Genomic DNA, 26,086 nt, shown 5'->3' with positions numbered 1-26,086 from the left:
AACCCCAATTTGTTATTCCGCGACTTCCGGTTTACCTAGTTCCAATATAATAACGAAGTTTTAAAAAAAATGAGGTATAAAGCACAATATTTAAAATACCTTAAACCATAAACATTTTAATAAAACTTAATACTTTGGCTGTAATTAATTTATAAACTCACCTCCGATAAAAATCTACTTCATCGAAATATAAGTATTAACTAGGATAATTATACATTTTATTTGAATAAATTGTTGGTAAATCTATATTAAAAATTCTTTAACCGAACAATTTTGTTTCTTAATGTTTATTTCCAAAGATATTTTAAAAAAAAACATGAAAAATAGAGAAAATCCGCTCGAGTGACTTCAGTTTTATGCTAAGCTAAAATGAATCTTATTGCGATGCGTATACGCTTGGTCTTTGGTTGTGTGCAAAGTTATAGTTTTGGTTTGAGATTAATCCCCGCCTTAATTGTGATCTGTCAGTTGGGTTTGACGTAACGCAACCAAACTACTTAGGTCCCCGATTTGCATAGGAATCAACTTCTCTGATAGTACATAGTATAGTTACGTTATTTTACTATTATAATTACTTAGTTGTGTTAATTTGGCTTAAAGTATGGGCCGGTCTTACGTCATTCAAGAACTTTGTCCGACACTCATGTTAATTTTTGCCGATAGTTGTTATAATTTGTCCATAAAAATAAGGTTCAAAAATCAAAAGTAGTAGAACGATCTGCTGAAAACTTACACTCAGCATTCAGACTAGTTCTATAACTGTAACTATTCACTTCTTATGGTCGCAGGTCGACAATATATTTTGCTCAAATTGCTTTTTTCTTTCTCGTTAGTTTATATCTCTAGTCATGAGTAAAGGCTCGAAAGGTACCATTCAGTATCAACGCGGCAAGCGACCGCGACCGACAAAAATTTAAATAAAATGCTACTTTATGACCCATGCTATAGGTTTCATTTTACTCTTCGCCACTACAAAGCAGCAGCGGTATGGCATGGGTCGCTAGAAAATGAAACCTACAGCCTACTTCATAAAGTGACATTTTATTTCTCCGACTGTCGCGCTGCCCTTTTTAACCGACTTCCAAAAAGGAGGAGGTTATATGTTCGGCTGTGGAGATTTTTTTTTAATTTTAATATAGAAGTTTGCCCCGCTGCCGCACTATTGGCGACTTAATGTGAAGGCACTCTTAGGGCCTGCCCCCCCTACAAGAGCGATCGGTCGCTAATACTCACGAGTTTCATACCTAAACGTATAGCGGAGAGTTGCGGGGTGAGGGGGGAGGCATTCAATCCCTGTTTGCTCGCTCATAATTTGTTTTTAACCTATCAACTCCCAAACGACCCAAGTGGGCCGCGATAACAATAGATTTCTAAGAATCCGCGATCAAACTAAACTAAAACTTTGTAGCTTTCAAATTATGAGTTTATAAGGCTCTAAATACGGTAAATTACGGAATCTCCGTAGGGAAGGCCCTTAATAAGTTTACTTTAGTCTTTAAATAATAATTGTAACATGTACGAAAGCAAAAAACCCTACTTTTCAATCAAAACACTGCAGAGATATCATAACCAATTTAATAAAATATTACTTTTGGATAATTGTGAACTTGTAAATGTCGCTTTAAACTTTATCCTTAATCCTAACTCAATAAGCAATAATATACAAAAAGTTCTTGTACTATGATACTATCAGAGAATTTGGGTTATGTCATATGTGGCAGTGATCTGTAAGCCTTGAGAAAATCCGACCAAATAACGTAGACATATAGCCTATATTTCAATTTCTCTGATAGTACATAGACATACAACACTTAAACAAGAAGCATACGCGTAAATACAAATAACACTTTTACATAAAGTAACAAAATTGATCATAACATCTATCAAAGGATAGTATAATATTAAGTATAATAAATTATTTATTTTGATTTTTCTGATCAGTGGTCGTCATCCTAAAACATCTAAGAGGCTACTTATGCTAGTCGTCGCTTATTCTTCTGCGTTTTTTCTTTTTGGAATTCTCCATAGCTTCCATTCGCATGTCCTCTAAATCTTCCATTATACCTGTTCACAAATAATACGTTTTACAATTTAGCTATCTCACATTAAGTATAATATTATAAATTATAATATATAAACGTTAAAAACATTTTAATTGTGGTTGTAAGTCGCCTATTCAGAGTGTTATAAAACTAAGTGATAATACTTTAGTGTATAGGGCCCCTTTTTTGTGATTTGTATGGGCAAGCGCCCCACGTCATTAATCGTTCCATACAAAGGTGAAAAAAGTTACTCTTTCAGCGCTGTTACTTTCACAGGGACACATATTACATACCCTAAAGTATTATCACTTAGTTTTGATAAACCCTGTGTAGGAGAATATACCGTGTACAAAAAACTTTATTACTTTTAAATCATATGGTTCAAATGATTATGATGCGAATATTTTATAAAATATGTTTATAAAAACTTTTCCGAGTATTACTCGTTGTCCATTTTGCATAGCGTTCTTACCGATTTTTTTACTAATGTATTCCTCACGCTGCTGCCGAGCGAAACTGGACTCCATCATCGGGTCATCGTCATCATCCATGTCTCGGTACCTGAAAATTCAATTCACCTTTTAAAATACTTCAATTTTATTGCAGACCTGGCTGTTTCATGCATGCCTGTTTCACCACTTCCTGATAAGTGCCGAATAGGCTATCCACCAATTAACTTGACATATCAAGTATGGAGAATCTGTCAAAAAAGTTGTGAATAGCCTATTCGGCACTTTATCAGAAAGTGGTGAAACAGGCCCTTAGATTGACACAATAGGGGATGTACCACTGGAAGCCAAAACCAGCGCATAAATATAATAAAACTAGATATTGCTAGACTCCGTTGCGCTAAAATTCGTTTATCGCACGGACACCCCTTTCCCGGGACTCAAAGTATCTCCATACCATATTTCAGCAAAATCCGTTCAGCGGTTTGGACGAGAAGAAGTAACAGACAAACAGACAGACGGACAGAAAGACACACTTTTCCATCTATAATATTAAGTATGGACATTGTTATCCGGTTACCATGGCAACATGATTGCAAGATAGTCATGCGTGAAAGAGACAGATGGCGATGGGTGAAGGTAAAAGAGTGTGTATTAAATAAGGGCGCTTTTCTTTTAATATAGGCAACCCAACGCTACGCTTTTGACACAGTTTAAACTAGAGTTGACAAGTAATGTAGTGTTGTCATAAATAAAAACTCTTAGTTTCAGCTGTCACCGCATCAAACACTTTTGCCAAGCTGTACATATTACAATGTCCTGCACGACCTAACCGTTTAATTCTCTCATCTTGACACTCAAAGGCTGTAATGCTTCAATAACTATATTTGCAATTACAAACCATATTTTTAGACTTACTGACATTTTTCCCTCATCAATGGCATATTTTCTTAAAAAGGTTACATAATATTTCGCCTGAACACTTACATTACATAAATAAATAAACTAATAGGCCATAAAATATATAAAGCATGTAAGACTGTGAACAAAATTTACCAAAAGCAATTTACTTACTTAGATTTGTCATAGCCAAATATTTCTTTAATATGTGTAGAATAGTCCATATTTTCATCACCGTCGTCTATAAAATCATCCATTTCAGAATCATACTCTGAATCTGAATGTACAACACCTGGAAGAAGATTTTTGTACAAATTCAATAAAGTTTACATAAAAGTGCTCTTTCAGTGCTGCCACTTTCACAGTGAACTATATACAAGCTACACATACACACCCTAAAGTATTATCAGTTAGTTTTGTTACACCTTCAGTATAATTTTTGACATTTAACATTTTCATTAATCATAAAGTATAATAATGTAAAAGTTGTAATGCAGGTTACATAATACAGTCATAGTAGTATAAAATAAAACTTGAGAGGTGTCAAGGGACACTCTGGTAGAACTAAGTTATTTCTTATGTACAAAAAGCCTGTATATACTCAACAAAAAAAAAAAAGAGAGAGAGAGAGACAGAGAGAGAAACACGCGCTACCGCACGGCTTACAAATGTAGCAAAAAGCACAGACATAGATCAAGATAGATACCGCATGTCTCGCGAAATGTACGTATACATACACATGCAATATATATCTTGATCTATGTCTGTGGCAAAAAGTGTCGTTACAACTTTTTGGTCTTAATTTTTTCCGTCTAGCACCTTTCGCAACGCGCGATAAGGAACTTCGTTGCAAAAATGAATATATGAATAGTACACTAGTTTATACTTACGTTTTTGTTTTCGTCTGACGTCATCAGGATTGATTTTCCTCTTGGCGGGCGGGAACCTCTGTCCACCCAGCGAGCTCACGTGCTTGTCGAAATCAAAGCTATTGTTAACCGGTTTACTGGTGCCTGGCGCTGCTTTACTCAAAGGTTTCTTTTCTTCTAGCCGTTTTTGGAGCAATCCTTTGCTAGCATCTATTCGCTTAGGGTCTGGTTTAAGCCCGTTAACTTTAGGATTACCGTCGCTAAGCTTTTGTTTCATTTGTGTACTTCTATCTAAATCCTTACTACTTTTTGGCACTGGTCTACCCTGTGAACCGTGACCATTTAGCACCCTGTCATTTTTATGTGGCTGAGACTTTGCGTCGCTAACTTTGTCTATTCTATACGTGTTTTGACTCTTGTAATCGATATTACTTTTCTGTGCTATATCCTTGGAATTCAATTTCGATCTATCTATTATCTTATCCGTTCTACCTTTATCTGATGGCCTGCTCGATTCTAATTTAGCCTTCGTTTTATCTAATTTTTCTCTATCTCTATTTAGTTTTTCCATTTCTCTATCGATTCTGTCTCTTTCAGCTTTCAGTCTATCAAGACGTTCCCTGTCTATCTTTTCTCTCTCCATTTTGAGTTTTTCCTTCTCTTTGAGCAGTCTTTCTCTCTCGCGGTCAATCAGTTTTGCCTTCTCTCTGTCGGAAGCTTTAACAGCATCATTGTTTCTATCATTTTTATTGGCATTGTTTTTGTCACTGAGTTTTGGAATGCGTCCATTCAGCATCGATTCTGGTCTCCTATTGTTCGGTGCCGAATGTTTGTCTTCTTTAATGCTAGGTTTTTCTTCTTTTGGCACTGAAATATATGCTCATTAGAAACTGTAAAATTACTTTAATTGCAAATAGGGAATGTTATTATTCGACAAATTTACTATTCGAATATTTTACAAAAGTTATCGAATAATTCGAATATTATTCGAATTCTTCAAAATTTTTGAAAAATACTGCAAACTCTGAACAAAAGTAACAAAAAATTTCGTACAACCATGTACATTGTACAACCTATTTTGTTAATACATACTACGAAGTAAGCAATTCTAATTTTTACTTTTATCAACATAAATCTTTGTAAATGATATAGTTAATTTTTATCGTTAAACACTTTAAAAATGTATATTTTAAGGTTACAGCTGGGCAATAAAAGAAAGGCTGTAAAGTGTAAACGGTTTTCGATCGTAGCACCTTTTACTTTTCTCATGTGATTATGCTTGAAAGAAGTCAATGGATACAGATCGTGAGCGACCATTACTGACGATACTGAAATCCATGACTGAAAGGAGTTTATAATATCTTCATTTCAATTTCAAAACGTTATTTTGCCTAAAAACATGCAAATGAATTTATTAGACGTTTCTAAAACATGGTCAACGGCGACGATGAATGGTCGTATACTCATTAGTTAGACTAAAAACAGATTTATATATTATAATATTATCATTAAAGATGTAGAATATTCATAAATAATATTATTTTTCTGAAATAAACTTAATTATGTTCTTATTCCATGTTAATTTTATGTTTGATAGCATTTTAAGCAAAAATAAAAAATATTTTTACTATTCGAATTATTCGAAAAATAACTTGGCGAATATTCGAATAATAAAATCTTCGAATATTCGATTTTTTTTTTATTATTATTATTATATTTTTTTATGATATAAGGGGGCAAACAAGCAAACGGGTCACCTGATGGAAAGCAACTTCCGTCGCCCATAAACAATCGCAGCATCAGAAGAGCTGCGTTGCCGGCCTTTTAATAGGGAATAGGGAAATATAAGAGGGTAGGGAAGGGAAGGGAAGGGAATAGGGGAGGGTATGGAAGGGAATAGGGTAGGGGATTGGGCCTCCGGTAAACTCACTCACTCGGCGAAACACAGCGCAAGCGCTGTTTCACGCCGGTTTTCTGTGAGGACGTGGTATTTCTCCGGTCGAGCCGGCCCATTCGTGCCGAAGCATGGCTCTCCCACGTACAAATAAAACGAGTATTCGAATATTCGAATAACATACCCTAATTGCAAATCTATAAAGCAAATGAATTGAACATTAGAGTATAACATCGTAATTTACCTTTGCGGATTCCCCCCTTTTCAGCCTCCAACCTCTCTAGCTGACGTTGTCGGCGCGCCTTTTCCTCCTCGTATTCTCTCTTCTGCTTCTTCGTCATGGGCCTCTCTGGTTCTGGTTCGGCTGCGGCTTTCTTTGCTGCTATCTCTATAGGCTCACTTTTCTTCTGTTCTGCGAGTTTCAGCAGCTGATTGAAATCCATCGGCGGAGGAGCGGGTTTTCTAAATTTTGGTTTATCCGGCTTATCATCTTTCTTTTTTTCAGGTTCATATTTCTCCGGTGGACTAGATTCTCTATCTGTAAATATAATGTTTGATTTTAATTTTGTTGCCTTTTTACATTACTTGTAACATTTATTGAACAATAAATTTATTACCACCATCTTTGCCCTTTCTTTTTCTTTTGTGTGGAACAGGATCATCAGCGTGGCGAAGCGCATGTTTAACACGTTCACGAGTTCCATTGATATCCTTAGCTGAACTATGTTCTGTAACATTTTTAAATAACATAATAAATATTTTGTGTAAGAGATACTGCCTGAAACTTTTCCATAATAAAAATTATTATGGAATCTTTATATGTGTAGGTGAATATCAAAACCCGGCAAGTCACACTCATACTCGAAACTGAACTCTTGTCGATTTTCTTGAATTTTGCGAGAAAAATGGAAGAACGCAGTATACACAAATTAGTGTTGTGAATACTGAAAGAGCAAAGAAGATGTCTGTGTCAAAAGTTAAAAATGAAAATGCCGAGAATAAATTAAAAAAAAACATATTTCTCTCATTTGCCAAGTTTCGCTTATGGTGGACATACCGGGATTTGATATTTGCCTACACATATTATATCTAAGCTTATTTGATTTTAAATGGGTTTAGTAGTTTCAGCATGCAGAGGAGTTTATGGGTGAAAATGTATGAAACGCATTTTCGGATTTTATTAATATAGCACAGATTAAAAATGCACTCTTACTGCCAGTGGAAAACTTGGGTTCATCTGGTAATTTGCTGTACTTTTCCATCATCTTTTCGTAAATAGCCGCTGAAGATTGTGACTCATAGCCGTAATCATCCTGGTCGGGCTGCTCCGGACCCTCGAGAGTCACCGCTGTATGATCATTATTAACCGCATCAGCTAGCACTGACTTGTTGGCTGATTTAATTACCTTTAGTGTTTTTTGTATTTTCCTTAATGCCTGTAAAAGCATGATTTTCGAAGGATTAAAGAAAGGCTGTATTTGATGATGAATTGTATTGTATAAAACGGGGCTTCCAAAATACATTGAGACAACATGGTCATTGATTTAAGTGTGTGTAAAAATTTGTTTACGACGGTATACATTTACACAAGCATCTTTCTAAGAGATTAATACCTCGATTGTGGAATCACAGACACAATAGCTTTTCAATTGTTGTGCGGTAGCCGGGTGTCGCTTGGGGCTTGATGGGTTAAATTGTCAAAGTGCGGGTAAGTGCCGACTGAACGTCAAACAGATGTAAAAAATTGGTTCTTCTGTCATGTATCACACATCTCTATTTACCACGCAGTGTTACTGATACTGAAATCTCACTTGCTTAGGCCTTTGTATCTCTATTTCGCTAGGTAAATTAGCTTTATGATTCTATATTATAATGATACCTACCTTAGGGTCTCGCATAGCAAGGAGTTCTTCCCGCTTTCGCGTTGCTTCCTCTTTCTTTTGCCTTTCCTCCTCCTCTTTCTTAGCTAGGAACTTTTGAATGTTTGCAGATAACTTGTCCCTGGCCTTCTGTTCTTTTTTTGGCGGATCGAAACGGGCTTTGTAATACATACTATCCTGAAATATTAAATAATGTTCGAATAGTCAACAAGGACATTGAGACTATGAAAATATTATTATTTTACCCAATAATTTTTATCTTTTACTGTTCAAATAATTGTTATTTTTAAAAGTAATGTAGTTTAAACAAAGACATTAGATTTTATGCAAAACACAACTAGGTATTTGTGTCGTAAAAGTGAACAAAACTTACAACAGATGACTTTTGTTGTTGATTTCTTTGAGCAGCTAGCAACGTATCGCGAAACTCCATTTTAAGATTTTGCCACTATCAGATTCGTATTGATGCCAAAATTCAGGCAAAATACACAAACTTTTATTCTAAAATTACGATTTTATTCTAAGTACGTGTCAGACTCAAACATACAACCCAGCCATTTTCTGGAATGATACTGACCAAAGAGAATTTTTTTTGACATATTGAATTTTGAAAAAAAAAACTTTTTAAATTCCATAGACAATATCTATATTTTTTTTAAAAGGGCCCATACACTATGCTCACTGACTTCCATTAAATGGAGCCTGGAGGCCTGGAGGTCCGTGAGTAATAATTTGTATTCTGTGTAAAGGAGAACTGTCAAAAATGACGTTTTTGTATGAAACAGCAGCCCTTTTCACATGCATATGGCAGTGATGCCAGATTGGGGGGAATCCCCCCAAATTTGGGGGTTTTTTTAGGTGATGGGGGGAAAAATGGGGGGAACAATTTTTTGGGGGGATTGTTGGAGAAAAAATCTGGGAACAGACGGCGAAATCTAAGTACTATGGGCCCGTTTTTACCCTTTGGTTACGACTTACGGAACCATAAAAATGATCAAGGAGCTCGCGAAGATGCTGATTCTATAAAGATTGGACGCTATTGCAGAAATAGTGTACATTCATCGTATCCATTTGTGAAATTCCAATTCATAATGAACAAGATGTATAATTTGTAGGGGGATTTTTCTTGAAATCCCTATAATAATTTGTGGGGGGATTTTTCTTGAAATCCCGAATTTTGGGGGGACTTCGGGGAACACTTGGGGAGAAACCGAGTTGGCCGTCTGGCAACACTGGCATATGGTTGTCGTGCTAAAGCCGGTGCCAGACATGGGCTTCAAAGTTTGAGCAAACTTTGCACAAATAGGAAAATGCCAGCAATTAATTTGCACAAATAGGCAAATGTCAGTGCCACACTTGGCGAATTTGCGTATTTGATCAAATGTCTGGCGCCCGCCTAAGCATCGCCTTTCACATGTGTACACGGTTTTCGCACGGTCACCCATCAACGTGGCGGGTGGCGCGGGCGGTGGCAGTATTCATGATGCGGAAACGTCCGGGCCCCTGTGATGTTAGCGATTGAATGGTATTACCCACAGATTACTAGTATATATTGTAGAGGTAATAACCTGTGATCGCCGTGCCGTGTTGCACTCATGTCATGTGTACAGGTCTACATGATGACTGCAAAGACGGCTACCGCGCCGGAACCGTGTAGACGCTTGTTGGCGCTCAGTCGCACATTGATCGTCGGATGCGTTGCATGTGGTGTGTAGCGCCAGTAGCCAAAAATCTTAACGTTGCTATTAAACGTTCTTCCACAGACACAGCTTTTCGCATCAACAGTGATTAATGAACCCTTAATTACAAAACAAGACACAGGTCTTGTAACGTGTTTTGTAATTAAGGGTCGCATCATTTCTAATAATTCGTTGAAGGAATTTTCCTTCAGAAGAGTCCCATATTTTTAAAAATATTAATTCGCTCACCGTTTTTCTTTCTTTTAACCAGAGTTTCATCTACAACCGTCTTTTTTCACGTTTTTTTCATCACATATAGCTATACAAGCCAGCGCCATTGTGGTCTTTTGAGGTTTAGATAGTGGTCCCATTGTTCACTTTTCCACATACTAGCCTTTACTAGATTTACGTGTAGATAGAGATTCATGTGTTCCGTGTTCTGTGATGTAGACTGTGGTTTTATTAAAACTAGTAGGTAAATGATTTGCAGCATTTTTATTCAGTGTGCATCTCATGAAAATCGGTGCAGCGGTTTGGCCGTTAAGAGGTAACAGACAAACAGACAGACACACTTTCGCATTTATAATATGTATTAGTATGGATAGTTGTTATTAATTTTTTTATAAGAAAAGATAAAGCACAAACGATAGTTAAGACCACGGCAAAAGCAAAGAAAAATAATACCACGATGAAACTAGACGAAACTTTTTTTGAACATCAATGGATTCATTTATATATATATATATATATATATATATATATATATATATATATATATATATATATATATATATATATATATATATATATATATATATATATATATATATATATATATATATATATATATAATATGTATATATCCTGTATTTACCCTCAAGTAACTTCGAACACTAAAACACAATTGAAACAAAAGAATATATCAATAAACGTACCTCCAAATCAACTTCCCTTAATTTATAATCCATTTTATTCGTTGTTACAGACATTTTGAAGCATATAAAGTATTAAATTCTTTAAATTGGTTGTAGTTAACACTGCTTACTTTAAAATAAAGCAAATAATAAACAAACAAAATGGGCGCGTGAAGTGCGCGTGACCTTCGAAATGCTTGACCGTAATTGGTCGGTCGATGGAGATGGGCATACAAGACCGGAGATGGATATTTGGATGCGTTGATTTGAGCAAAATATGGAGTTAGACTATACAAGCACTTAAAACAGTTTATATATGGGAGATTGGATATTTTATTTTTGCTAAAAATGCAAGTTATATGCAAGCAAAATAAAAAATATTCATATTGTAAAGTGCGTAATCAGGGTTACTATTAGTTTGAAATAAAAAGTCTACTTTGGTAAAATTGGTCGTTTGGCCATTCAAGCCATAGGGCGGCGTGCTTGCGCAGCTCTTGTCTCCACATGTACGACTTTGTGATTTTTTTCTCTTGGATATCTGAAGATTTTGAAGTATTATATGATTCTGTTGAATAATTAGATTCAGAGTTTGATTAATAACTTAAATAAAAGCTAATAATGAAATTATAAAGTTGTATTTTTTTAACTGCCTAATGCCTATAGTTTTACTATACTCCCTTAATACCTCAATCATCAATGTTGTAAACCGTGTATCAGATACTTAAGCGGCAAAAAGCAAATTTTTAGCAAGACATAAAAAAATACTTTGACAGATTTGCATATTTTGACATTTTATAGACCGTCACTGTCAAAGTTTGCTTGCCTTCTTCTCTTTCTTTGAGTTTGTAATCGCAAGCTGGAAGTATGGTTAGTTTTTGTGAAAATTAAAATCTTACAATATCAAGCCAATCTTTTACAGTTTAGAATATTTGCTGTTCTTTATATGCTAGAAAAAAGTGCCATGAAATTTGGAATGATATATTTTTAAACGGTATCCTGTCTTCCCATAATAACATGTTCTTGTTTCTTAGGCCACCTCAAAGAAGAAGACCAGGAAGCTGAGAGGGCACGTAAGCCACGGCCATGGACGTATTGGTAAGTACTTACTAAGTAACATTTTTTTGAAGAATATGACTGCTTTGGAAGTAAGCACGAAGTAAGTACTTAGTAGTTGCTAAAATTGTGGTTTGTGTACATTCCAGGCAAACACCGCAAGCACCCCGGTGGTCGCGGTAACGCTGGTGGAGAACACCACCACAGAATCAACATGGACAAATACCATCCAGGATACTTCGGAAAGGTAGAACAGTTTTAAATTTTGTGTGGTTATTACTTGGTTACTATTGGTTACAAGTTCTGTTTAGTTGGCACCAAGTGTGGCAGAATTCGACCAAGATGAAACTGTCTGTAAAAAAGTGTGTAGATTATGTCTCTTTGTTATAAAATGACTCCTTTTAGTTGTGGTAAATACGGCTTTTTAGTATTGATGATTCAGTATAATATTATTAGTGGTATTAATAGCGATATCTTATTTTTTTCAGCTTGGCATGAGGAATTTCCATTTAAGAAGAAACAAGGAGTTCTGTCCTGTGTTAAATTTGGACAAACTGTGGACCCTGGTGTCGGAACAGTCAAGGCTAAAGTATGCCAATGCTACTGATGGCAAAGTGCCCGTCATCAACATTGTCAAAGCTGTAAGTTCTGTTCCATGTTTATCCAACAATAAACTGAGTTATCCTTCAGCAACGTTTTAAGGCTGCATTTCCACTGACGCGGAGCAGAAATCTCTCGAAATCTTCGCTCCGCTTTACTGTCATTCCACTGGAATAGCATGATGGATCAATTTGGGCACCGCTCCGCTTTAGTGGTAACACACCCTAAAGCTTATCAAGTCTGCTATGATTTCAACAATTATAAAATTTTATTTATCAGTAAATTTAAATAACAGGTTATAAAAATGATGCATTCTACATTAGAAATTTTGAAACTTACAGCCATATAAAACAATGTTATTAATGCAAAAGTATGTGTATGTTAGCTCTTTCCACCCAAACCACTGAACCAATTTGGCTGAAAAGTATGGAGATATTTTGCATCCTGGGAAACAATGTGGGATACTTTTCATCCTGGAAAAATGTTGTTTCTTGTGCGAAAAATGAATTTTGGCACAACAAACTTGCAGGCCTCAACTAGTACTATTATAAATTGATTTCTTATAATATTATGGACAGAGTGTTAACTTGTATTTCTTTTTTAGGGTTACTACAAATTATTAGGCAAAGGCAAGCTTCCCAAGCAGCCTGTTATTGTAAAGGCCAAGTTCTTCTCCAAGACTGCTGAGAAGAAAATCAAGGATGTTGGTGGAGTGTGCGTACTATCTGCGTAAATTAAGTTACAAATAAAAGTAAAAAAACTAATAATAGTTTTATTTTGAGACAAATATTTACAGTAGATTGAGATAGAATTTAGATTATAATGATAATAATTAATATATAATAGCTACCTTAGAATTTAGATTATAAAATTATTTAAGATTGTGGTTAATGATTTTGGCATAATGGTTTCATAGTAAAAGGGGGGGAGGTAAGTTATCTTCATACAAAGGCACCGCGCGCGGCTTGTATGTGTGCGCCATAGTATCAATGCGTGGCGACACGTACGGCACACAACAAAATCTCGGCGGGTTGCCGCCGCGCGCGGTGCCTTTGTATGAAGATAACTTACTTCCCCTCCTTTTACTATGACGGTTTTCACAAAAGGTAAATATTGATTGATTGATTGCACTTTACTTGCCTTTAATTGTAATTTATATGTACTAATACTCCACTTTTGAATTAATCTAAAAACTTACAAAATCTGTGTTTATGTGTAATTAACATAACTTTCACTTAGTCTTTTTTTGGATTTTATTGAAAGAAAATTTGATTTCAATATTTAATATGAACATAAATAAAAGTATACATATAATGTATATTTAAATTAGTAACATTACACATCAAACCACAAGTATACACATCACAAAAATTAAGGATTAGTAACTTTCACAGGTAATTGTAACATATTTTATGCTATGAAAGTTGAAAATAAGAATACATACTACACCTAATAAGCAACATTGGTTATGTTCCAGTATCCCCCTTATAATAACTAATACATATTATATTGACAATCTGACTGTTCTCATCTGACAAGTGACTTCCAAGTTTCGGTCTATCCATTTTGTAAATATTTTTATTATTGAGGGGGGAATGTTAATATTCATAGACATGTTAACCATTTTTGAGATTACAGGTATTGATTTTATATAAAACAGTATGCTTATAATTTATTCTAGTGTTGTACACATTATTGCTCTTGTCATTTGATAAAATTCATTCAAAATAATAAAAAATTTCTATGAATAATAAAAACTAAGGAATCATAACTCCCATACTATTACTGTTTTAAATATGGTTCCTTTTGTTCTGTCATGTAACGTCAGCCTAGTACTGCTCAAGGTCATCTTAAATATTGCAAATGTGTACCTAAGGTACACTTTTTTGACAAGTATTGTGGAGCATGTTTTTTGACGGAGTTACTTTTCCTTAGTTTTTATTATTCGTAGAAAAAATTGATATAATATTAGATTCAGATGCAATTAAACTAAAATTGATATTATTATGTCTTACAGTTAAAGCTACTACTTAAATACTAACTATGCAGTACATAATAATATTAGGATTGCCTTGCAACTGCCAGCTAATATCTAAAGCCCAGTTCTGAGTTTTGTCAGAAGGATCTATTTAACAACTTTGTTTATTGCAGCTATACCGTACTGTACCTGCGGGCCGCCGGGTCATTTTTAGTAGCCCGCGTGAAGTTAAACCAGTTTGAAATTCACGCTCACCAGCAAAATAGTGTAGTTGTGAAAATTTTTCTGCTTTTAAATCGATAATTTTAGAGATATTTATTTATCCCTAAGCAATTTAGCTTGCGGCCGCAACAGCAAAACCTAGTTTATGGCCCGTATATAAATAAAAGGTTGATTACTAGTTTATTGGGTAATATTTTCATAGTAGCATATCTATCAAGTGTCTTCTGACAAAAACCCTCAGATATATTGCATTTGTTATTGAGTAAAGACATAACACTAACATTTCAAGATCAAAAATGTAAACACCAATAAGACTAATAATGTCTCAATATTTATTAATGTGTATTTACTAATACACATTTCATAAACCTCGTTGATAAAGGTCAGTAATTAACAATACTAATTGCTGGGTGTTTACATGTTTGGTCAATGTGCAAACTACCTAAATGTGTAGATACACAAGAAGCAGAAATACTTATCTAAGTATACTTCATTATTCTAAGCGCTCCTACTACATAGAGAATAGAATACAAGGAGTATAATCTTCATCTTAAAATAATATGGCTGACAATATTAATAGTATCTAATGTCCAAAAGATCCATACTATATAAGGCTTCCTACTCTAGGATCAAGTATGCTCTGGATTTGCCAAGCACATACACCCGAAAGGGACAGAAGGGGCTCAGTACGGCTTTTACAGCCGGTTATAAAAAATAACCGTGTTAAGTTTAAATGCAACACTCAACTACGTCTTTGTTTTACGGCACAAATTACTGTAAATCACATAAATACACGAAGTAAATATCAGTTGCAACTGATTTGTTGGTCACAAGTTTTGCTTGTGTCCTTTTAATTCTTTACAGTTTTCGTATGTTGTGATTTCATTCACACACGGTAATAATAATTGCGTAGCAAATCCAGAACATAGTTCATCCTAGCTTCCTACTACCATCTACTACATACTTTTATGTTATTATTCAGCCAAATACGATTGTACTCCTTGTATTCTATTCTCTATGACTTATGTATATATAGTGACAGTGTGTGTGGGTCTCACTGGCTGGTGATTGGTCCTTATAACATTAAGATCACCCTGCATTTGCTGGTCTGGTTCGGTCTGGGTCTGTGTCTGCACAGTTTCCTGAGGTCTGATCTGCTTGGCCTTTTTCCTAGCAGCGTCACTTTCCGCGTAATACATGCCCAGCCTAGTTTTAATCGCTGCCAAGGCTGCACCGTTTATTTCATCATGAAAAATGTTGGTGTATCTCCACTGCTTCACGAGAGGCCCTCTCTTTCTCTCCCTCTTAGGTTTCTGTTCCTTTTTTGTTTCGACTTCAGGAAGAAGAGTCATATTGTTTTGAGTGTAAGTTATGTTACTCACAGTGATAGTTTCCTGATGAGGTTCAGGTTTGGTTTGTACTAATATAAATGCTGTCGCCGGTTGAGTAGGTCTAGTAATCGTCGATTGGACCAGTATTCCCATACCCTGGGATCCATTTTGGGAAGGATAGAAATTACTGGAGTTTCCTGCTGTAGCCAAAGTCGTTTGGTATTGATTGTCAAAATAATTTTCAGAGATGTTAACTATTTGTCCGGGATAATTGATTGGGGCAAAAGTTTCCTGTGGAACTGGCTGAGTTTGCTGAATGTGTTCATTTTTCATGGCGACCATGTTATCAATAATACGTTTAGATTTTGGCATTGTTGCAGATATGTTATCCGGATCATATGTTTTTATATAATCTTTCCACATCTTAGAGATGTTTATTTCCAGCCCTGCTATTTTATCCAGCCTTATAAAGTCTTTTAACCTGTGCGTGTGAACAATTGAGTAGATATGATTTTTTATTTGGTCGATAACACCATTGGGTAATCTCACTTCTCCCGAGCGGCGATGGCTATTTCTCCCTCGATTATCACTGGGAAACATGACTCCATCATCCATTTTTTTACAAAGAACTCTGACTTTTCTTTCTGTGATGGCATGAATGTTTTTAAATGCCGTTTGACATACTTGCGTTTCTCTTCCTTTAACTCTCACAAAGTATTCGAAAGTGCATGTACGTCGGCTGCTACATTTGACTCTTTTTCTCTTAACATCAACCTGTCTCATAAGTCCAAAGAGGTAAGCATTTTGTTCGTCGTGCGTTTTCATGGAGTAGAAACCTTGAAAGGTCTTTAGGCGTATGTCCTCTGGAACCTTTTGGAAACATTTTCTACGACAGTTGCAGTCGGGGCCCGGTTGTTTGGGAGGCACGATTTTTCCATTTGCGTTTACGTACTCCAATCCAGCTATCCTTAGGCGTTTTTGTTTTTGCTTGTGCCATTCTAAAAATAATACAATATAAAATATGATCAGTGATTACTTTTTAGTTCCATGAATAAATTAATGTACTATTTTATACGATCCTATGCACGATAAGCACCTAAGTATTATAAATATATGTGTCTATACTTCTTATAATATATTATGTATCAGTCAATTATCACGCAATCAAAATCAAAAAATATAAAAGAAAATATTTGGGTATTTTTCCCAAATATTTTCTTTTCGATGTAAACATAAAATTATCTTACGTATCAAAAAGTAGTAAGAGTCAAAAATGTAACTTAATAATCGAAACACTTTGCAATGCAATCATTCAAGGGATAAGTTATGTGTAGCGAAAACTGTTAACCACAATTTTTAGGTCAAGAATTTTTTCAATTACCCTCTGGATTTCGTTGTCTCCTTTTCACTACTTTCCCGTTTTTATTTAGTTTAATTTTTCGGTCATTACTTGAGACATCCGCCATTTTAAAAACAAGGAATTTTCTTTGAAGTTTGAACCATAGATAAAGTATAATACTCGATTTACACTCGCACGCGAGCCACAAGGCGAGCCGCGAGCCCTGAGTATACCTGCACAAATTTAGCACCCCATCAAAGGATTTTTGAAATCAAAATGACCTTAACCCATTTAGACCCGCCGTGCCCAAACGAGGACACTTTTAAAATTACTTAAATTTTTGTCTTTTAAGTTTATACTTATTTTTATTGTAAGTTTAATTTGCTAAAAGTGTATTTTTTATTCCTAGAAGGTACAAATAATATTAAAGTAGTTCACAGTGTTTTATAATGGTTTTTCTGAAGCTGTTTCTTACATCCGAAATGACGCCAAGTTAGTATTTTTGATATTTAAGTTTTCCTTTAAGACATTTATATTTTTTTACTTGAAAGAGCTCATTACAATTTACACTATAACCAATAAAAAATATACATATTAGTGTGAAAAGCTTTAGTCTTTATAAGGTTAGGAGTAGTTTTATACAAGAGTCCCTATTTGGGGCCAATGGGCACATTGGATGTCTATGCAATCGGGGGAAGCCTTTACAGCGTTTTTCTTCTGGGAAAAGTAAACAGATGTATTACTGTTGAAATAATGCGGAGGTTAGCTTCCTACATTTTTATCAAAGCTATAACAAGGCTATGCGTGGAGTCAAGTTAACTGGTCAATCGATTTTCTCGCACTGTTATACGAAACAAAAATTGGTGGTAACTGGTAGGTAATGTTTACGTACTCCACGGTACATTCATAAAATATGACGTGAAAACTGACGTGAAACAGCGCTTCCGCTGTGTTTCGTCGAGTAAGTGAGTTTACCGGAGGCCCAATCCCCTACCCTTTACCTTTCCCTACCCTCCCCTATTTCCTCCCGTACCCTCCCCTATTCCCTTCCCTACCCTCCCCTATTACCCCTTAGAAGGCCGGCAACGCACCTGCAGCTCTTCTGATGCTGCGAGTGTCCATGGGCGACGGAAGTTACTTTCCATCAGGTGACCCGTTTGCTCGTTTGCCCCCTCATTTCATAAAAAAAAAAAAATATATGTATCGAAAATTTTCACACCGTATGATCCCATTGGCCCCATATGAGGACGGCAATTTTTTTAATATAAGAATTAAAAAAAAAATAAGTTTTTTTGTGTTTTCCTAATGATTTTATTGGTTTCTATAAATGTATAAAGAAATTTCATATTTTCCATGGCTCAGTTTCATTTGGGTCTAAATGGGTTAATCGATAGGTCTATGTTAGGTCCGTATAGATCCACCGTAATTTTCGTTAGGTCCCCTATAGTTTTTTAATAAATATTTTTTAAAATTTAAAAAAAAATGGTATCTTAGCACCTCATCTCAACCGAAACTGATTAATTTTTATATTTTTGCATTCTTTATCGTTAGGTCTGTATAGATCCACAATAATTTTTGTTAAGTCCCTTATAGTTTTTTAATAAATATTTTTTTAAATTTTGCAAAAAAAATATAACAGAATAATATGGTGCCAAGAAAAAAAACAATAGATTTATGTTGTTAAAAGTAGTCAAAAAGGTCATTTTTCCGAAAACATTTTCTCTTTTTATTTACCAAAGCTGCGTGAGTAACGTGCAAAGTACAAACATCACTGGGTTGCTAGATTAATTTACTTGGAGCGTTGAGCGCATGCACCGCGAATAAAAATAATCAAATGAATAATATAAAAGCAAAACCTATAGAGCAATACTGACCTAACGATAAAGAATGCAAAAATATAAAAATTAATCAGTTTTGGTATAGAAGAGATGCTAAAGCGCTTATTTCACTTGTCCTATTTAGGAAGTCCTAGCTAGGATCCTAAAAAATTTAGTCAAGTGGAATAACACTTAGAAATATACGTGGGAGAGCCATGCTTCGGCACGAATGGGCCTGCTCGACCGGAGAAATACCACGTTCTCACAGAAAACCGGCGTGAAACAGCGCTTGCGCTGTGTTTCGCCGATTGAGTGAGTTTACCGGAGGCCCGATTCCCTTCCCTATCCTCCCCTATTCCCTTCCCTTCCAATCCCTACCTTCCCCTATTACCCTATTCCCTCTAAAAGGCCGGCAACGCATCTGCAGCTCTTCTGATGCTGCGAGTGTCCATGGGCGACGGAAGTTGCTTTCCATCAGGTGACCTGTTTGCTCGTTTGCTCCCTTATTTCATAAAAAAAAAAAACCAGGATCCTAGCTAGGATCCTAAATCGGAAAAAAATGTGGCTCCTGATCCTGAATGACTAAATCGTATACTAATACGGTACTAAACCAGATGGTTTCAACCTTTTATCTGTAGTGGGAACTGCTAAATCTGTATTAAAGTCAATTTATATTATGTTATAAGATCTGGAATCCATTCGTAGGTAATTTCTTAAGTCTGCTGGTTCCAAGTAGTTCAGAAAGTTCATAATTCATAATTTTACGTGGAGCAAAAATTCTTTCAACCATCTTTTTTGCCTTTTATTTATTTTTATTTTCATTGAGCCAACAGCTAAGCCTATGAGAAGACCAATTTTTTGTTGCTTTGATAGAACTGGAGCCATTAAGAAGACGTCTGACCAAAATGACAACTGATTTAGTCACTAAATTAGGACAAGTGGAATAAGAAGCGAACTAATTAGTCTCCTATGTAGGATCCTAGCTAGGACTTCTAAATAGGACAAGTGGAATAAGCGCTTAAGATGCATTTTTTTTGCAAAATTTAAAAAATATTTATTAAAAAACTATATAATAGGCGACCTAACAAAAATTATTGTGGACCTATACAGACCTACTTACTAGGACATAACAAGGGAGTCGGTCTGCATATTTCATGTAATAAAAGTGTTAATAAAGATTTTTTGTGAACATTTTATGCTAGATGTTGTTGAGTTTTGTGGTTCCGCTAAATAATAAACCATAAGAATTGCCAAAGAAAGCCTCAAAAACGTGGATTCAACCTTAAATACGTAAGTTTTGAACAACGTCTTTTGGGGTTTTCAATCGGTATTTTTGTAAGCTAAAAAGACAATTTATAAGTTTAATAATCCCATTCGTGCTATAAAAGGCATTTGTGCTAAAAATGTCAAATCAATTAACAATTAGGCCACAAACATTGCATAGCTTTTTACATGTGTTTACGGATTCTTATTACTTGAACTATAGTTTATCGATATCATAAACTAAATGACTTTCTTTTATGGATTGTAATGTGCTTCGAAATGATCGACGAATAGAAATATTCAAGAAAATAAACGCGCACTACTTAGCCGTGTTCGTTTCATTTTTTCGCAGTTTGGCAGCTGACTGTCAACTTCATAATGGAGTGTCATGTTCTAACAATTTCTGTCAGATTTTAGAACATGACACTCACACTGACACTAATTTTTTACTTTGCGCATGCGCAATGTACATTGAAAAACGAAACGAACACGACTCTTGCAGACTCTTGTATGAAAATAAGCACAAAATGGCCACGCGATGACGGACTAAGGTTACATCTATACTACAATACTTCATCTATGGGTATAGGTGGTATAGGTACTATTTACGTCTGTGCCTGTGAGTTGTGACATATACTAGTAATCTGTGGTTGTGACCATAGTAATCTGTGGTTGTGACTTATGACATTTGAATGAAGTTTTGCAAATACCTAACGTGTGCATGAAGTTTCTACGGCGGAATAAAAAATACTTTATACTGAACACTTTTTATTATTGTGTAAACTACGCTGACGGCTGACTAATTATATTACTCATCTTGTACCGGATAAGTTGCTACTGAATAACTGAAGAAGAACGAACTCGAACGGGTAAGTGCTCACCTATCACTATTTTAAGTCTATAAAACAGGGTTTTATGTCGATGATATAGTTGACTATGTTCATAATATAGTGTATACTGTACACAGTAAATTGTAAAACCAACGATGCTATCCAACTGAAGTATTAGGTAAAAGTTTGCTTTCAAATTATCATGTCATATGAGGTCCAAAATTGTGTAAAATTTACATAAAAAGAACAAAAAAATATAAAATAATGTTTTGGAATGTTCTAATATAAGTAATATCTTTTTTTCAGCACAATGTCTTTTCAATCACCAATGCCTAACAGAGAGTTTTTGTTTGAAATCTTTAGAAGGTAATTGTCAACTGTTTAATTTTTATACCCCCTTGTTTTTGGAGTAATGATTTGTTTATTTAAGTAACTGGTCATTCTAGGGTGGACAAAGACCGTAGCGGTTACATATCAGCAGATGAGTTACAGCAAGCTCTGTCAAATGGCACATGGAATCCATTTAACCCTGAAACTGTGAGGCTTATGATAGGTGAGAACTTGTTAATCCGTCCATCATGGGTATTGCAGACACAATAGATTTTCGATTGTTATTATGCGGCAGCCGCCTGCAGCTTGGGGCTTGATAGGTAAATCATACCTTATGGATTGACTTGGAAAAGGGGTAATTTGGTACATTCCAGTTCTATGCTGTAAAAAATATTCACAATCAGCTGTTCTGTAAAATTCTACAGTATAATATTATGCATTAAAGAAGTATAAATAACCATATAAAACTGAAATCTATATGTTTTTGACCAATATTATTTTTTTGTTATATAACCAATAGCATCCTAGCTTTTCATTGTGTTTTTGCTGCTTCTGATTAATAAAAAATGTTTTTATTTCTGCAGCTTTAAGTAATAAAATTATAATTTACTTATTTTCAGGCATGTTTGATAAGCAAAACAGAGGTGTGATATCATTTGAAGACTTTGGTGCCCTCTGGAAATATGTGAGCGACTGGCAAAACTGTTTCAGGTCTTTTGATCGAGACAATTCAGGAAATATAGACAAAGTTGAACTTAAGAATGCTCTTACTGCCTTTGGGTATAGATTGTCTGATGATGTAGTTAATATCATGGTGCAGAAGTTCGACAGATTTGGACGAGGAACAATACTTTTTGATGATTTTATACAATGCTGCGTCACATTATATGTAAGTATTTTCCTTTCTCTAGATAATATTATAATATTGTTATTAATTGAAACAATTTTTACCGGAACAATAATAAAATAGTCAAACTTAAAACTGTGATGCTTTTTATAAGTTGTTAGTTAATTGTGTTTGTGATCAGTGTAACTGATTTTGACGAAATCTGGTAGTTAGAAGGATGAATTTTACAAATTTTGATTTACAAAAAATGTATAGGCCCTGCACTACACAGTATACATGACACATTAATGTTGTGGTTAGGTCTTAGTAACAGTATAAAAAGTATTTTAATTCAATATAATATAATGAGTATATGTACTGATTTTCATAAATAACTTTACAGACATTGACTTCTGCATTCCGACAGTATGATACGGATCAAGATGGAGTAATCACTATACACTATGAGCAATTCCTGAAAATGGTGTTTGGACTGAAGGTATAGTTTTAACATACCATAGTTTGTAATAGGTATGACACAAAATGATTCTACACCTATTTCTATGGATAATGTGATTTGTGATTATGATTTATACTACAAAATTTTATACAGAGCTTTAGCTTTTATATGTGTATGTTATTACGAGTGATCAGAGTAGGTAGATTGAAATGAGGTCAACAATCCTAATCGTACATAATAATATGGACATTCCCTCGAAATCCCGTTTTTTGTTAATATTTTAAACCAAAATTTAAATTAGAAGCTGTACAATTTAAAAAAATAAGACTTTTAATTATGTCGATTTCATCCATTATTCATTAAAATGATAGTAAACTAGAATCTAGTTTACCATAAATTTAATTACCAAAATACTAGATGATGCCCGCAACTCCGTTGCGCCAAAACTCATTTATCGCGCGGGAACCGTATAGTTTCCTGGGACAAAAAGTATCCTATGTCCTTTCTCGGGACTCAAAGTATCTCCATACCAAATTTCAGCAAAATCGGTTCAGCGGTTTGGGCGTGAAGAGGTTACAGACATACAGACAAACTTTCGCATTTATAATATTAAGTATAGTATGGAATTAGTATGGATACCAACATAAACCATCTTAGATTGAGTCCAGGAATACCGGAATGACTTTCCGGAATAATGACTTATCCACATTTCCTTTTTATGAACATTTATGATACAAGTAGCAAAAATCAATCTACCTACTCCGATCACTGGTTATTACTTATTACTCTTATTAGTGTTGGGTGGGAAATCCCCTGGAATCTATTTTGTTGAGGGTAATGATAATAATTTGTTTTAGAGCTTATAGGTTGTTATTGTCAACAAAATATTTTTGAGACTTTTCTTCCAAGTCAAATAATATGATTATTTTTAAAATTTAAGAAAATCTTATTTATAGTATGTCATATTATAACAGTTATTTTAAGTGAATATGTATATTATGTTGTGTATAAGTACCATTTAATGTTTCACTATACTTCATTGGAAGATTACATTTTCTAACTTGTTTACATTAACGTCTTCTGTTTATTCTTTTGTCTGAGTAATTTTTATGCCTCATGGTCATAAACGGCAAATCATAATAAACGCTCGAATAATGTAGTTTTTCTTCGGGAAATAAGGGATATAAAGTATGAAAAAGAGGATTACTGAACACGGCTATAGACCGCGAGTCGCGCCGTTCCATCTCAGCTAGACATTCTAGTATCTAGTAACAACATAAATTTTAATACTTTTGTCGCCTTTAACCAAGGATAGACAAGTAAAGTAGTTTAATATTATATTCATACTTACTTTGTTCAGAAGACACTGTCATTATTGTATAGGTACTTACTGTATACTTATTATTTATAATAAAACAGATGAGACAGTTCGCACAATAAACATGGATTGTCATTTTTCAAAAGATCATACCTAGAAGTATTGAAATAATATGTAGTGAGAAACTTGATAATTAAAAAATAAACAAAACACCTAAGCATAGTAAAAGGAGGGGAAGTAAGTTATCTTCATACAAAGGCACCGCTCGTGGCTTGTATGTGTGCGCCATAGTATCAATGCGTCGCTACGTACGGCACACAACAAAATCTCGGCCAGTTTTACTAGGCTGGTACCGCCGAGATTTTGTTGTGTGCCGTACGTAGCGACGCATTGATACTATGGCGCACACATACAAGCCGCGCGCGGTGCCTTTGTACATGAAGATAACTTACTTCCCCTCCTTTTACTATGACCTAAGCTTCTTAAGTGAATCTTAACTTAATAGCGGTCCTTGTCAGGCAAGTGGCCTTTTCAACATGTCAGACACAGATAGCAACATAGGTTGCATAATGTGGTGTATTTTTTTTACAAATTACGGCTAGTGTCTAACAGATATTTTTCTTCCGTCCAGTGCTGGCCGTAGTTGGTGCTCCTCGACTTGTCCGGTAACTGTACAAAATCCTTCACCTCTAATGATAAAACCACTATGCATCCTTCGGGCGTTTTTGGAGTCATATAGAGATTTCAGATTACACATATTGTTTGGGATTATTTTTATATAAGTTTTGTGTTTTCGTGGTTAACGGTTGACATGAAGTTGAATTTATATTTATGTATTGTAATTTGTAATGGCCAAACCCGCATTCTGGAACAAATCTAAATGACTCTAAAACCGTCTCAGGACCTGAGCACATGACGACTTTAAACATAAAATATTATAAATTAGCTGATTCAGAATATCCAAATTATGCGTAAACTGACTTTAAATGAAAGCGTATTAAAACGTCATATGCTAAGGCCCGTCATAGAACAAACTAAGCATGCTACTTGCATTTAATTCTATTTAGATAATACTATTTTTACTCCCCTATAGAACATATTGTAGATAAGATTTTATCTGGAAGTTGGAACATTCCTTATTTATCTTTGAAATCTATCTGTTACTCACTGTTTAAGTATTTTTATTGGTATGAAGGTAAGCATTTTTCATTACTTTAGACTTTTCAATAATAATTTGAAGTATAGGTAAAGGAGTGAGCTCACTGAGACGGGCCGTGCCGGGGCTCAGCGTGCCGGGGCTCATCGCAAAAATCCGCCTCCATACAATTTGTACGGAAGCGGATGCGCGTATCGCACACTGTGTCGGGGCGCAGCGGATTTCCGCTTCCATACAAATTGTATGGAGGCGGATTTTTGCGAGGAGCCCCGGCACGCTGCGGCCCGTCTCAGTGTGCTCACTCCTTAACACTGTAAAATCTCTGTAATATTAAAATTTAAATTGTATATTCATGTTGTTAAATACATCCTAATTTGTAATATTCATGTCGCGGTCTTCTTATGGTAGGCTCATCTCATGAAAAATGAGTTGAGCCAATGGTAATATTTAAACATTTCTCAAATGTTAAATATAGTATACCCAATCATGATTGTTGTAAACTGTGTGTACTATGATGTCCACAACAAAAGGTCACTCAGAGCGGTTACGCGTTCAAGCGTTCTCATTCTGCGTTCGAGCAGTCAGTCACACAAAAAAAAAAAATGTCGCGGTAAGAACGCCTCCTGTGTGAGTATCTTTATAATATAACTTAATACAAAACAGAGAACGCAAAACTGACCTCTTGAACGCTTGACCGCTCTCTGTGTGATAGGTCCCTTAATGTGGAGTCAGCTTAGTTTTCCTAGCGATTTTTATAGCCTTGGACAGTGTATGCGTATAAATCGTACTCGGGTAGCCCAAAATTGCATCAAGCCATACAGGACTTACTATGTGCTCGAAAGTTTTTGTTTCCATGTGGCTATTTTGAAATAACAGACAATATAATGTCACTCAGAGCAGCCACCCGCCCGATGGGTAATCGGGCGGGCGACGCTG

General features: G+C 35.1%; 4 protein-coding genes and 1 long non-coding RNA gene across 7 annotated transcripts; 2 read left to right on the top strand and 3 right to left on the bottom strand.

Moving 5' to 3' along the window:
• Positions 1 to 1,356: 1,356 nt before the first annotated feature.
• LOC121728811 lies at positions 1,357 to 25,034 on the bottom strand. The gene is made up of 3 exons (XR_006035868.1): positions 24,915 to 25,034; positions 24,591 to 24,592; positions 1,357 to 1,389 (listed from the first exon to the last, which is right to left on the bottom strand). It is a non-coding gene; the product is annotated as an uncharacterized LOC121728811 (long non-coding RNA).
• LOC121728804 (protein SPT2 homolog) lies at positions 1,560 to 8,600 on the bottom strand. 2 transcript variants are annotated; one of them, XM_042117098.1, is made up of 9 exons: positions 8,408 to 8,600; positions 8,038 to 8,211; positions 7,368 to 7,590; positions 6,772 to 6,882; positions 6,399 to 6,692; positions 4,282 to 5,127; positions 3,566 to 3,683; positions 2,515 to 2,603; positions 1,560 to 2,064 (listed from the first exon to the last, which is right to left on the bottom strand). In XM_042117098.1, exons 1-9 carry the CDS (start codon positions 8,465 to 8,467, stop codon positions 1,979 to 1,981), a joined length of 2,001 nt encoding a protein of 666 aa, XP_041973032.1. In that variant the 5' UTR covers positions 8,468 to 8,600; the 3' UTR covers positions 1,560 to 1,978. The 2 variants fall into 2 exon arrangements, with proteins under 2 accessions (XP_041973032.1, XP_041973033.1); XM_042117099.1 differs by having other exon boundaries at positions 6,775 to 6,882.
• On the top strand, positions 11,414 to 13,044 carry LOC121728810 (60S ribosomal protein L27a). The gene is made up of 5 exons (XM_042117108.1): positions 11,414 to 11,494; positions 11,659 to 11,722; positions 11,830 to 11,927; positions 12,169 to 12,321; positions 12,885 to 13,044. The coding sequence occupies exons 1-5, from the start codon at positions 11,492 to 11,494 to the stop codon at positions 13,011 to 13,013; spliced, it is 447 nt and encodes a 148-aa protein (XP_041973042.1). The 5' UTR covers positions 11,414 to 11,491; the 3' UTR covers positions 13,014 to 13,044.
• Positions 15,224 to 17,277, bottom strand: LOC121728806. Its single transcript, XM_042117100.1, has 2 exons — positions 17,193 to 17,277; positions 15,224 to 16,809 (listed from the first exon to the last, which is right to left on the bottom strand). The coding sequence occupies exons 1-2, from the start codon at positions 17,275 to 17,277 to the stop codon at positions 15,503 to 15,505; spliced, it is 1,392 nt and encodes a 463-aa protein (XP_041973034.1). The 3' UTR covers positions 15,224 to 15,502.
• On the top strand, positions 20,931 to 25,264 carry LOC121728809 (programmed cell death protein 6). Of its 2 annotated transcripts, XM_042117106.1 has the most exons (6): positions 20,931 to 21,099; positions 21,367 to 21,426; positions 21,507 to 21,613; positions 22,011 to 22,279; positions 22,620 to 22,715; positions 24,626 to 25,264. In XM_042117106.1, exons 2-6 carry the CDS (start codon positions 21,371 to 21,373, stop codon positions 24,635 to 24,637), a joined length of 540 nt encoding a protein of 179 aa, XP_041973040.1. In that variant the 5' UTR covers positions 20,931 to 21,099; positions 21,367 to 21,370; the 3' UTR covers positions 24,638 to 25,264. The 2 variants fall into 2 exon arrangements, with proteins under 2 accessions (XP_041973040.1, XP_041973041.1); XM_042117107.1 differs by lacking the exon at positions 24,626 to 25,264 and having other exon boundaries at positions 22,620 to 22,946.
• The last annotated feature ends 822 nt before the right edge of the window (positions 25,265 to 26,086 follow it).

Source organism: Aricia agestis, chromosome 7, assembly GCF_905147365.1.
Source record: "Aricia agestis chromosome 7, ilAriAges1.1, whole genome shotgun sequence".
Taxonomy (NCBI): domain Eukaryota; kingdom Metazoa; phylum Arthropoda; class Insecta; order Lepidoptera; family Lycaenidae; genus Aricia; species Aricia agestis.
The sequence above is the reverse complement of the archived record's forward strand: the minus strand, read 5'-3'. Positions and strand labels throughout refer to the sequence as shown.